Source organism: Gopherus evgoodei, chromosome 1, assembly GCF_007399415.2.
Source record: "Gopherus evgoodei ecotype Sinaloan lineage chromosome 1, rGopEvg1_v1.p, whole genome shotgun sequence".
Classification (NCBI taxonomy): domain Eukaryota; kingdom Metazoa; phylum Chordata; order Testudines; family Testudinidae; genus Gopherus; species Gopherus evgoodei.
The window spans coordinates 138730269-138744557 of NC_044322.1; the positions used below are offsets into that span (position 1 = coordinate 138730269).

The 14289-nt window shown below is 39.7% G+C and overlaps 1 protein-coding gene across 4 annotated transcripts in view; it reads left to right on the forward strand.

Annotated features, from left to right (window-relative positions):
* The window catches only part of TXLNG (taxilin gamma), a 43655-nt gene extending 37935 nt beyond the window's left edge, over positions 1-5720 (forward strand). For all 4 annotated transcript variants that reach the window (XM_030573786.1, XM_030573776.1, XM_030573770.1 and 1 more), the window contains exons 8-10: positions 481-573; positions 1204-1299; positions 2232-5720. In XM_030573786.1, the coding sequence (XP_030429646.1) occupies positions 481-573; positions 1204-1299; positions 2232-2549 (507 nt within the window). In that variant the 3' untranslated portion in view covers positions 2550-5720. The remainder of the gene's footprint in view (positions 1-480; positions 574-1203; positions 1300-2231) is intronic.
* The last annotated feature ends 8569 nt before the right edge of the window (positions 5721-14289 follow it).

Below are 14289 nucleotides of genomic sequence, written 5' to 3' on the forward strand. Positions count from 1 at the left end.
ATTATTTATCTGATCCTAATTTGCTTTGGTATTTTAATCCTTGCCTTGTTTAATATTTTGTATCTCAATTAATTTTTAAATTACATATTTACACCTAAATTTGTGCTTAATTTTTCAAATGTTATCTGTTACTTTTATTTGTGCATAGTTAGAAATGCACCTCTTTCAAACTTCTATTTAACTGAAATGATAACCCATGTCTTAATGCCTAACTTTTGTTAGAATATATTCTGTTGCTTTATAAAGATAGCCCTAGCGCAGCATTCAGGCACAATTTGAGTAACCATCTATTTTTATACAGTTATCTACACATGTTTTAGGTGAAAATTTACCTGATAGATTAGAGGGAGAACGTAAACATTGTTCTCTTATCTTTGTTGCATTACTATTAGCTGAAATTTCTGATGTACCTTAATAAACATTGCTTGTGTGGTAACATTGCTATACAGTTTAAATATTCCAAGTTTTTTTCCCCAAAAGCTTTCTCTTTACATGGATAAGTTTGAAGAATTCCAGACCACCATGGCAAAGAGCAATGAACTTTTTACAACCTTCAGACAAGAAATGGAAAAGGTACTTTATATAATTATGATTTAGAATTTCATTAAAAATATTAGAAAAAAATCTGGCTCCTTATTGGGCTTTAAAATCCCTGAAGAGGCTGTATAGGTGAATACAATTTTAAAAGTAGTTATAGCTGGAAAAACTGTAAAATGGCACATTAAAACTAGTTATCTACCTCTGATTTCAGTCTGATTACTGAGAGAGAAAAAATCGGCATAGTTGTGGAAGAACATGATGCAATCCATTCTTCTGAAACATTTGGTGTAACTGTATGCCAAGTTCTGATTCCAAAAGCTAATATTAGAAGTAGAAAACAGCTTTAAAAAATAAAATTGTCATTGCAATATTTTTAGTTAGAAACTACTTTTGTTTGTAAATGAAGATGATGATGATTGTAGAAGCTTTTGAGGGAGGATGGAAATCATTTTTGTAACCACCATAATCTTAAAAGTAATATTTGTAAATGTTAGTTTAATATTTTAATAATTTTTCATAGGTCTGACATGAAATCCTTTCCTGTAAATTCATTTTATAAGGTTACTTTGAAAACTACTGTTTAAGCAACTTATTAAAACATTTTAATACGTGGTTACCTCTATTTTGATCCTAGTTATAAAACTAGCTTTACTATATTTTTAGATGACCAAGAAGATAAAAAAACTAGAAAAAGAGACAATAGTGTGGCGTACAAAATGGGAAAACAACAACAAAGCTCTTCTGCAAATGGCTGAAGAGGTGGGTAACACTCTTTACAGTTTAAGGAACTGTCTAGTCACATTCAAGCTTGACTCTGCATGGCCCTTCATTTCTAGATAGCTGGAGATTGTCAAGAAATGCTATGTAGCTACACAAACTGTACAACTAATTATTTTTTTTAATTACTAACAGTTTGTGCATCTCCCTTAAATAACTTTTCCCAGGTAAATTAACCATCCTTCTCAAGGACAAAATGAATTCTGTGTTTTGTAATTGCTGTCAATGATATTTGATCTTCATATGTCTAGTCAGTCAAACGCATACCATAGGAATTGCCATCCTTAACCTCTTGCTTATTAGGTAGGATCTTGTGGCAAAATTATTTGAGTCTATTAAATACTGGGACAAGTACTAGATTGAAAACCCTGAAGAATCCTTGGAGTTGTAAAACTCAGTTAGCTACAACTAGGGGTCAGTATAGTTCTGCCATGTCTGTTAGTATTCTTTCTCTTGTTACATTTCTGCCATGAAATTTGGTATATATGCTTGTGTACAAACTGCTTTGAAATCAGAAATATTTGGTACCCATTCACTAAAGTTGGCTGAGTTCCATAAGTAATATCCCTGTAACTAGTCTTGAATAGTAACAAGTTGTGTGATTTAGTCTGTGAGCTCCTAGTGGACTGTTGTTCACATTAGAAAACACTTGGTCACAGCTGGCAGTATGTAGTACCCTATGTTGCATCTCAGCAGACTGACTTGTCACCGCCCTACATTTGGTCCCCCTTTGGTTTAGAACATTGGAGGCAGTCTGAGAATTTGCATCAATGCCGTCTATGCTCTGCCTTTTACAGGGATTAAAGAGATTTTAATCTCTAAGCCTCTCAAAGTAGTGCCTTTTTAAAAGAAATAAATTCCCCCCGAAAAATCACTTCATTGGGTTAATCGCTATTTATTTTTATTCCTTACAGAAAACAGTTAGAGACAAAGAATACAAAGGCTTTCAGATAAAACTGGAGCGTTTAGAGAAGCTGTGCAGGGCTCTTCAGACTGAGCGGAATGAGCTGAACGAGAAGGTGGAAGTTCTTAAGGAACAGGTTTCTGTAAAAGAAGCAGATGTGGATCTAGCAGTTCAGGTGTTGCAGTCATGCACACTCAATTCCCATGAGGAGCTGGGAACTTCCACTGATACAGAACCAGGAATTCAATCAGATGCTGAATCAAGTGCAGCAAATGAAGGAAATGGCTCTGAAAAGACTGTCTCCACGAGTCCTGTTCCTGTTGACTAAAATGAAGAGTAAACACTGTATTGAAAGATATATTTTGTGTATAACTTTCTCTGTTGGTGGTAACTATTGGTTTTGTGGTGAAAATTTTCTTACTTTTTCTACCATATATGTATTTTCTTAGAACTACTGGACTTATGTGGTACAGGAAGCTGCATAGCAGCTTTGAATAGCGTGATCTATACGTTTTCCACAACTGTGTTGCACATCTGCCTCATTTTTAAAAAAAAAATTTCCATAAAGAATGCACGTGCATTTTCCTCTCCCCTAAACACAAATCTCACCGTGTCAGTTAAGACTTGTGTACAGATTTAACATTTCATGGGGAAAAGTGACGGGAGTGTCACTTCATTGGTTTGAAAATAACATTTTGCTTCTGTTAACTGAACTAAGGTTTGGTATACTAATGTAATTACCAAACTCTTCAGTAAATTATCTACATTCATCTAATGGCCAGTAGGAACTTCAACTATCTCACCTGATTATCTATGAAAATAAGGGTCCAGAATATGATCAAGAATATTTTACAGGGTTTTAGTGTAGTTGTGATATGACAAAAACAGCTTTCAAATATACATACATTAATTTGCAGCTGGTAAAACAGGGTGTACAACTTTCTTGCAGACTTCTCAGGATCGTGCTCTAAGGTTAATTCACAGACAGACAGACTATATTTTCCCTCCCTTTGAATGTGTTCAATTTAACTTGCAAAGAAAGCATACAGGAATGAGTGTGTATGGAGTGAAGTTGTCTGTAATGGAATATACATAACTGCAGAAGTTAGTCATGTTATGTCCCTTAACATAAAGCCTCAGCATTGCAGAGAATTCATAAAATGATTATTTCTGATTAGAGAAGTTGCATTAAATCTTGATATTTTAAAACAAGGAGTTCTGTAGATTTGTTGATACTGTAGTGCTTAAGACACCAACCTTTGGTCTGGATGTTCTTTACTTAGCACTGTATGCAATATATTTTAAGGATCTGTAAAGAACACAGTTAATATTTGATCATGTGGATTCAAATATATTCCCAGAGTAAAACATTTTAACTTGTCACACACCTAACCTGAAAAGTCACTGATCAGCAGACAGAGTGCCTTCCTGGTACCAACTGCTTGCCTGGTAAATTGGTAATTCAGAGGTTTCATGTTAAACTAATATGCCATAAGTGTAAAAAAAAAAAAAAAAAAAAAAAAAAAAAAAAAATATTACATTTAAAAAAATGTAATGGACTGCAGTTGTGAGCCTTACAGAGTTTCACTTTGAAAACTTGGGTATCATTTTTAAGGGAACTGTTCTCTGGGACAGGCTGGGACCAACATTTATTTTTAGCAAGGCAGGAAATGTAGGCAGGTCATGTGTTAAGTAACAAGCTACTGTTAAGTTTAGCCCATACGTTTGCTTTCTAGTTTCAGTTGCTGTCACTTTTATTTTAAGAGATACAAACGTAGCTTTTCCTGGTACTTAATGTTCTTTGCACTTAAGTTCAGTGGGGGATTTCTGAACCAAGCACATAACTTTCAATGAGCTTCCCCCCCCGCCCCTTTTGTTCTTTTTGGCAGTTTAGTGGCTAAATTATTTGAACGTTCAGGCTGCACTGAGCTCTTGATCCCTTCCCCTGACGTAATGATGTACATTAAAATAATGTAGATGTCTTATGAAGAGAATAAGGTTGTATAAAGCCTAACAAATGTGTTTCAGCTCATACCACTGAACAAAACTGTATCAAACTGACATTTCTTAAATTCTGTAGCAAATGAGTGACATGAATTGGGAACTGGCCAGTTTTTCTCTTCAATTTGCACAGTCTGTTTTGTATTCGTGGTCCACACGTGGTGAAGTAATGAGAAGGTAGAGGTGAGCAGTCAGAGAGGTTGGACTCCGCTTTGAAACACTAATCACGTTAACCACATGGCAACAAAAATACTGGAAAGAAGTAACATCCTTCCAAAGTTGCTTCATCAAATGATTTGTCTGATGTTGTGTGTTGTCATGGAATCAAAAAACTGTAACAGAAGTACGTTTTTAAATTTCTGCCAAAACTGGTCTTCAGTTAATAAATTAAGTGAACGTGAAATCATTTTCCTGAAGGCATGTGAAAATCTTAATGTATCAATTACAGCACAACATACCCTTGGCAAAAAGTACAGATTTCACAATGAAGTGGAAAGTGCAGTTTTCTCTTTTTAAAATGTATTTGGTCTCCTGTATCTATAACCAACTTTCTTTTTGTAATGCATGTTTCATGTGTAGTCAAGAGTGAACTTTGGACTCTGCTGCAAGGGCTGTAAAGATATGTGAGACAAATGGAAGAGCAGTACAGATGATAAGTAGTTACTGTCCTGCATGTGTAAATGAAGCAGAATGCCACTAGTAAAAGGTTTTAAGGAATCTGGGATTTTCTTCCTATCTCTGTGTGACCCCGAAAAGGTCCCACATCACACCAACTTCTTCCCTCTAGCAAAGATGGGCTGGACCTGGCTTCCTGGATGCAGTTAATGTCATTTCATGCCCTGGCCAAATGTGCGTTGCTACAAAGAATACAGGTGATAAGCCCAGCACTCACACTAATCTGCCATACAGCAGGCTGTTGCACTGCCACTGTACAGCCACATTGGTTCCAGTAGGGTTTTTATGGAAACTTGTGTCTCTTCCACTACCACAACTGTTTAATCTGGGCTGTAAATTTATATAGCCTCTGATGTGTACACCTAATTGTCAGTTGGGCCCATGATTTTTACCATGATTAGGGCTGCGCAAAAAAAAAAACAAAAAAAAAAACCTAAATTGTATGTGATGCAAGAGCCAAATACATACAGTAGTGTACCCATCTATGTTAGGGCTGTATCTCTCCAATCTGTTTTGTCCTTCCTTTATTACACTTACACCTGGTTATATTACAGTTTAATTCTCAGGTGTTGCAGAAAATCTACCTCTTCAGACTGTAGATGGAAATAACTGTGAAAAAAGTGATGCAGAAATCTAGTTTGTGCTAAACACACTGCTTTATTTTTACAACCATGTCTGCTTTCATGAGAAAAAAAAGTTGATAAATGAACAGGCAGTCTTGTTTTGCTTTTCAAAAACATTTTGTAGGGATTTTTCACTAATGTGAATCTGAAATTTTATCTACTCGATTCTGTATAGATTAAGTAAATATGTATGCTTAATATATCAGACTCTGTGTTTTTCTTTTATTCTTGGAACATATTCTTTCCTAACTTGGGCTGTCTGGCATTCTTGATACGCTTGTTAGGAGCTTCAGGAGAGAATTTAGAGGTGTGAAGTTTGAAATTACTAATAGCATGTCTATGCTACTGTGGCACAGGTACAGCACTGTAGCTGTGCCACTGTAACATAAATGCTTCATACATTGACAGAACAGGTGTTTCCACTGATGCAGCTACTGCCTCTCAGAGAAGTGGATTACCTGTATCTGCTGTTGGAGGTTAAGTTGACATAACTCTGTCAAACAAGGAGCTAAATTTTTCACATCTCTGAGTGATGTACCTAGGTCGACCTATGTTTTAGGTGTAGACCAGTCCTAAATATATTCAGGTTAAATGGCAGCTGCTAATTCAAAACAGCAGTCTTGAAGTTCGAGCGTTTTAAAGCACAGAATTGCTGTATCTTTGATGGAAATCTTAGTTATGTTCAACACTGAACACAAATGGGCTGAGTTGCGAATAAATTAGAGGCTTGGAATGTGAAGACAGTTTTTTGGGGTTTTCAGTCTCTTACTACAAACATGTTACCTTTTTTTCACTACTTTGCTAAATTCCAATATTTTTAATGGTAGTAGTTATATGCTACTCTATTGTTTGTGGGAATGGGTTGGCCTGATTGGGTCTCTCGTCACCTTGTGCCAGCTAGTATGAAAGAAGAGAACAGAATTTTAGCCCCCCCCCGATTGGGTGGTGGTTTTAAGTTTAACAAGCTATGCAAACTTAACCACTAGACAGAGGAATGTTCCTGCACAAAAAGACAATTACAATGTAATTGTGCCCAAAATGTCCATGATGCTTTCCAGACACAGTAATATGCAGTGTCCAGCTGAATGTGTAAAATGTGTAAGTTTCGCTCAGTGATTTTCCTGGAGCAGGAAGCTGTTTGGACACTGTTCTAATGTTAATAAGACTGCTGGCTCTTGAGGATCCAAGGAAGTGTACCTTCAAAATTCCCAACCTCTCAACACTCAGGAAGTCTCATGCTAGGCTACTGGGGTCTCTATGGAAAGGCTTGCAAAGGAACCAGGCAAAACTTTTCAGATATGTCTACATTTGGGTGAAGCTGTTGTAAAATGTACACTAAAACACTTCAGAAGTGTTAGTAAAGACCTGAAACAATGATTCCATCCTGTCACATATCAAAAATGCTCTTTTGATCAGACAAGCAATATTCTTAGGCGCACTCACACAACAACAGAATAACGCGAATCAAATCAATACCTGTTTCCCTGGCATGCAAAATGTATTAAGGAATAAATATAGCTTTAAAATTCAACTTTGCTATTTTATAAATTAACTTCTATCTTAAAATTCTGTTTTATTGGTCTCTGCATCTTCAGAAATATTTCAGTGTAAATCCAGACCTGTATGGCTCAGGTATATTAATAGGATAGAATCTCGTTCATGTTTAAGATGCTGGTTCAAATCTAGTCCCTGTTGGTGATCAAAGTTGCTACTCATTTCTTGGAAAGGAGTTAAAAGCCAGACATTGATTGGATATGGAAAGAACCCAGCTTAGTCGTCACCTTCAGATTTTTGTTTTGCAGAATGATAAAATTAACTTGCACCGCTCTAGAGTTTCATCAGTTATCAGTGTTTCAACTAACTACAGTGCACAATTTCTTATTCGGGGGCTTGATAGCCTAGATTCTTGGCTAGTGACTTAATTCTGGGGTTTAAGCATCAGGTAAATTTTTAAGCTTTGATCCTAACAATCCACAAAAAAAGAGACTAAATTCCCAAGGCAAGGTTGAGACACCAGTGGGGAGGCATGTACAGTCACTGCCTTCTCTCCTTGTAAATTACTGACTAGTGTTCCTGAAGCATCCCATTAATATGATTAGGCAGTGGGGCTTGTCTTGACCTGTATGTTGGTCCCAGGATATTTGAGACACAAGGTGGGGAAGGTAATATATTGGACCAAATTCTGAGACAAGCTTTGGAGCTTACACAGAGCTCTTTCAATTTTCTTGAAAAGCTGGTCTGCAGGTTTTAAATATAGTTTTCAGATAGCTGCATGGTTTTTGTTTTTTTTCCAATTTATCCATAATTACCTGCTGGTGTCCCTTTCAGTTTACAGGTGTGCATTTCTACAGTGCAGCTCCAGGGATTGTACAGGCTTCCTATAAAACTTCAGTGAATGTAATTCAGCCTATAACCTAATTATAAATTTGAACATGCAACATTATGTGGTATCAATACAGATATCAGGCCAATGGGGAAATCACCTCAACTCTGAAATCTGCCCTTTCAAAGGCCTGCTTATTACTAGGATGGTCTCTCCCCAGCGGTGTCTGAAGTTAAAATAAATACGTAGGTACATCTCCCTAAATTATCTCATAGAGCTAGAAGGGAGAGGTCAGTGAGTCCAGTCCCCTGCCTTCAGGAGCAGGACCAAGTACTGATTTTGCCCCAGATGGCCCCCTCAAGGGCTGAGCTCACAACCTTGTGTTTAGCAGGCCAATGCTCAAACCACTGAGCTATCTGTCCCCCTTCTTCTAGAACTAGTTGAATGTAGCAGAGAGGTAGGTCCAAAAACTCTACACCCAGCTCCCTTGAAAACCAGAGGGACTGAATGGTAGTAGCTGTATCACTTTTTCCCTCTTCACCTTTGGTAGCAACCGGCAGGAGTAGCAGAATTGATCTAACTAGGTACACTTACTAACCAATGTGTAAATGCATTTGAAATTATACTGCACTAAAACACTGCTGCAATGCAGATACAAACCTCTTAATTTAAAGATACCTTGTTGCATGTGGTGTTTTGGACCCAATGCTATTTGTTAGTCATTCAGGATTTAAGACTAATTTTGAATCTATTAATTTTTGAAATTTTTTTTAAATAGGGTGGGGGGATTTTAAAAGTTAGTGTGTGGAATTCCTATTTAGGAGCCTAAATACTAAGTGGTTGGATCTTTAAAAGTGATGAACACCAGCAGGTCTAATAGTTTGTGTGTTGCCTTCAGTTATAACATCAACTGCATTTAAAACTAAATGCAGTATACATACAGTGGGAGTTACTGAGACCTCAGGCCTTTTAAAGATCAAAACACTTAGACATCTGAATACGGATTTATACCTCAGAAAACCTTGGCCTCTTTTATAGGATTTCACATACAAATTACATTCAGACTGTAAAAACACCAGGGGCAACTGAGCGACCAAAGGGGAGCACTGTGAACTGATAAGGGTAGCCAGCCGCCGTGAATCTTAGAAACTTTCTTAAGCCCTACTGAACTGCCGCATCCTTTCGGATAAGCACAGCATACCAGTCCCCCGACTCCACAGAAGGAATAATGGAAGCTAAAGTGACAATCTGGAATTTTCATTTTCTTAGGAACTTGTTTTACTGCCTTAGATCTAAAATAGGCCAAAGGACGCCCCGCCCCCGCTTTGCCTTCAGTATTGGAGTAAAACCACTTTCCCCTGAACAATGGAGGAACTTCTTCGACAACTCCTACAAGACACTGACCACCATTACCAGAGCCCGTACACCAAACTGGGTGCCAGAACCTACACAAACAAACCTCCCCCCCCCTTTTTTTTTTCAAACTAATTGATTACACTAACTCTATATGGGTACTGTATAGAGATGAGAGATTAGCAGCGCAAGGACAGGGAGCTCCACCAACTATCATTGGCAGTAGGAAGGACTGCATGATGTGTGAGACAGCAGAGGGCACTCAAGCAGCCCTGCTTACACCTGTTATACAAGTACTTTGTTATGAAGGGTCCCTGAAGAGGGATGGAGGATGGGAAGGTGTGGCATAAACAAAATAGAGCAAATACCTTACTTCCACTGTGGTTAGAACCCACTAATCTGTTGTGGTCCTTGTCATTGGCAGGTCTTGGGCATGAGGAATAAATCCATGAAAATGCTGAGGCTGATGAGGGCAGAATGCCTTCTGCTTCACTGCTGGGGTGTAAATGCCCAGGGATTTCAGGGTCACTCAAGAATCTTTGAGATTCTATGCAGCGTCTCATCCACTTTTGCTGAAAAGAGTGACAGCTGCTCAAAGGGTAGGTCCTGAACTATCTGTTGCACCTCTGGAAGTAGGCCAGATGAGTGTAACCAGGATGAGCACCTCATTGTGATGGCTGAGGCTATGCTGCACGCTGCAAAATCTGCTTCATCGAGACCTGCATGTAGAGGTGCTCTGGAGACCAATTGCCCTCTATCAAAGTGAGGACCTAGTCTCACCTCCTCTGTGAGTTTGTCTTTAAACTTCAAAACTGTATTCCACAGAGTGAAATTGCAACATCCCAGCAAAGTTTGCTTGTTTGCAATGCAAAGCTGTAATCCACCTGTCGAACGTCCTCCCGACCAGCTCCACTTTCTAGTCCTCTTTATTCTTGGGAGTTGAGGCCTGGGGCCCCTGTTGTTCCTTTTCACTGGCTGCTATAACTACAAGGGAGCTTGGAGAAGGATGGTTACCCAGATGTTCAAACCACCAGGATGGGACATAGTAAGTTCTCTCTACTCTTTTAGTTGTTGGTGGAAGAGAAGCTGGGGTCTGCCAGAGGATCTTGATAGATTCGAAAATAGCCTCATTTACTGGCAGTGCTATTCTAGCTGGGGCCGCAGATGTTAGAATGTTCACCAGCTTGTGGGATTTCTCCTAGACTGCCTCCAGGAAGATAGCAAAAGTCATAGGCATCGTCCTCAGCAGCTCCTGATGGGTCTTAAAAAAGAAACTCTCCCATAACTGCCTCATCAGGAGCTGAGGAAGAAAATGCTAGTAGTACCAAGGGCTGATGCAACCCCTGGCCCTCTTGCAGTTGCTTGTGAGACCCTAACTCTGCTTGGTACGATGCCTATGGCGGCAATGCTCCTGATGCCCAGCAGGTGGAGTGAGATGGCTGCAGGAACAGGAATACCAAGGGTTCCAAAAGGGTCATTCGTGTGGCTCTGGAGCCCAGCTAGGCATAGCACAAGGGTCCCTCCTGGTATTTGGGTGGGCAGGTGGCATAATCCTCCTGATGGACTGGCTATGCTGGGATATATAGGAACCCACCTCCAAGTCTGAGGAGGAGGATGCTCCTTAAGACCAAGGTGGCACCGTATCTCTTGGTACCAGAGAAGGCTCATACTCTGAAGAAAGGGGAGCTGGGGATATAATCTAGGGCTTTCCCCTAGATGGTACTGGCCTCACTGATACCCTGATGCCCACCATGGAGATGCGTGCTTGGTTCAGAGGTAAAGGTGCCAGAGGCGGTACCCTAGATACTGGTGGCAGGTGAGACTCGAACCACTGCTGGTTCAACAACTCTCTTGCACACTCAACACACGAGTATACGGTACTAGAAAGATACTGCGTTACTGTGGTGCAAGATGTCGAAGCACATGCTTCAGGAGCTGGTCTCGACAGGCCAGCACTGGCCTCCAGGGTCACCAAACTCCTCTGTTTAGATGTGTGCTCTGGGGAGTGCTTCCCCGTAGAATGCTCTCCTGTGTCCTTAGCAGAGCTCATCCTCTTTGAATTCCTCTACAGCCCCCGTGCTGGATCCACTTTCCAATGCCTCTTCTTTGGGACCGGGGCCCACTGGAGGTGTGCTACTGACCAATGCTAAGGGGCTCAGATGGAGACTGCAGGACAGACTCCAAGAGCAGATATTTTAACCTGTCCACCCTGTCTTTTTTTGAACAAGTCTTAAAGCCCTTACAAATGCCTCACTTCTCACCCTCAAGCCTTCCTCAAACACATAAGGCAGGTGAGGTGAGAACTGCTATTTGGCATCACCTTGCCATGAGAGCAACAGGGCTTGAAACCTGGATGGTGTGGCATACCTCCATTACCAGAGCCAGTACTCCAAACTGGGTGGCAGAACCTATACAAACAAAAAAAAACCAAAAAAACTTTTTTTTTTAAACTTAACTGTACGTGGGTACTGTATACTGATAATGAGAGACTTGCAGAAGCAAGGACAGGGAGCTTCATCAATTGTCACAGGCAGTAGGAATAAACTGAGGGGAGAGGATCTGAGGTAGCTCAGCCCTTTATGCCTGCATGATGTGGAAGAAAGCAGAAGACATGCAAGCCACCTCGACAGATACTGGAAAGTGTAAAAAGTCTCAGACAACTGTGCACTGAAGTGCACAAACACTTGCCATGGAATGGACATGTGGAATCACTCAAAGAAGGAAGATGTTCCTGTTGTCCTGCAACAGTAAGTCCAGTAAAGGAGATAATGGTTTTGGTAGACGTCCTATTAGAAGCATCACCATACTTTCTCAGCCAAACAGGACCTTGCAGCATCTTCTCTGATGTTCCTGAGCACCCTGGAAATCAGAGGGTAAGCACAGATCACTTGCGAGGATCACTGCATAAGGAATGTGTATGCTGGGGTTCTGACTTTAGACCTCCCTTGGAGTAGAAACCGAGACATTTTTTGTTCTTGTGTATTGCAAACAGGTCTATTGATGGATGATCCCACTCCTGGAAAATGCAATGGATGACAGAATCCTTGACGACCTAAACATGGGCTGATTAAAATTATCTGCTCAGATGTATTCTGTAGACATGCGTGATGTATTGCCCTGAGAGGTACTTAGTGCTGAATATACCAGTTCCATAGTCAAACTGCTTCCTTACATAATAGAGATGATCATCCCCCATCGGCTGTTTATATATAAAATGGCCATTGTGTTGTTAGTCAGAATTGTCAGACCGCAGATCCCTGGCAGAAATGCAATACAGGCTCTGTGAACTGCTCTGAGCTCTAAAATCTTTGTGTAACCATCTTTCACAGGGATGCATCCATCATTAAAGTCTTGATTAGACAGACTGGAATAGCTGGGTTCTTTCCATCCATTTACTGATATACAAATGGCACAAAGGATTATTAAAATGTCTTCAGATGGGAAAGTTAGGTTTTATATCACATGGTTTTAGATTTTTACTTGATGAATGTAAGACCTGCAGCTTTCCACCATTAGTGGGGGAAAAAATCTTTATTGTAAGAAAACATTATGGTGCACGAACACTAAGCTCACATACTACAACTTCTCAGAGGGTCAATTCCACAGCTACTGCTGCCTCTCCTTACCCCCAAGAGGCAATGTGTAACAACTATGTTTATTAATAAACACTAAAGAAGAATATTTCATAGTATTTAGGATTAGCATTGGGCTACAAGAGGAAGATGTGTGAGTTATGGTGCATCAACTGGGTTTAACATTTGTGAGATGTTAAATACTTGGTGATTAGAGAGGCTATAAAAACAGAAAACTCATGATTTCAACTATCCCCATAGTGACTGGATACATGTCACCTCATGACATGATGAAGAGGTAAAATTTCTAGACACCATTAATGACTGCTTCTTGGAGCAGATAGATCTAGAACCCACAAGAGGTAATTCTTGATTTAGTCTTAAGTGGCACACAAGCTCTAGTTCAAGAAGTGAATGTGGCTGAACCACTTGTTAACAGTGACCATGATATAGTTAATAGCAAAGAAACCCACCAGAGGAGCATTTAACTTCAAAAAGGGGAACTACACAACAAATGAGGAAACTAGTTAAACAGAAATTAAAAGGAACAGCTAAGAGTGTTCCTTTTTTAAAAGGTAACTTTTTAAAAACACCATAATAGAGGTTCAAATAAAATGTATACCCCATGTTAAAAAAAAAAAACAGTAAAGGGGTCAAAAAATGCCACCTTGGGTGACTGGTCAAGAAAATGGCAGATGAAATTCAGTATTGATAAATGCAAAGTAATGCACACTGGAAAACAATACACACACACACACACACACACGGTCTAAATTAGCTGTTATCACTGAAGAAAGATCTTGGAGTAATGGACAGTTCTTTGAAACCATCCACACCATATACAGCAGCAGCCAAAAAAGCTAGTAATAGTAGGTAACACTAAGTATTAAAATGCCACTATATAAATCCACAGCACACTCACATCTTGAATACTGCATGTGGTTCTGGTCACCCTCTCAAAAATACTTAGAATTGGAGAAGGTATAGAGAGGGGCAACAAAAATGAGTAGGGAAATTGAATAAGTTCCACAGGAGTAGTGATTAAAAAGAGTAGAACTGTTCAGCTTGGAAGAGATGACTGACGGGCTATATATAGAGATCTATAAAATCATGAATAGTGTGGAGGAAGTGTTATTTCCTCTTCACAAACAAAAAACAGTCAACCTATGGAATTCATTGCCCAGGGATGTTGTCAAGGCCAAAAGCATAACTGGTTTCAAAAAAGAATTAAGTAAGTTCATGGAAGATAGGGCCATCAAGGCTATTGGCCAAGATGGTCAGAGATGCAACGGACTGCCAGATACTGGGACTGGATGACAGGGGATGGATCACTCAATTGCCCTATTCTGCTCATTCCCTCTGAAGCACCTGGCATCGGCCAATATCAGAAGACAGGATGCTGGTCTAGATGGACCATTAGTCTGACCCACTATGGTCATTCTTGTGTGTGATATGAGCCCACCCCAAAGCAAAGATCCTTTCTCTTCACAGGAACTCATATGTATTGAGGATAGGTATATT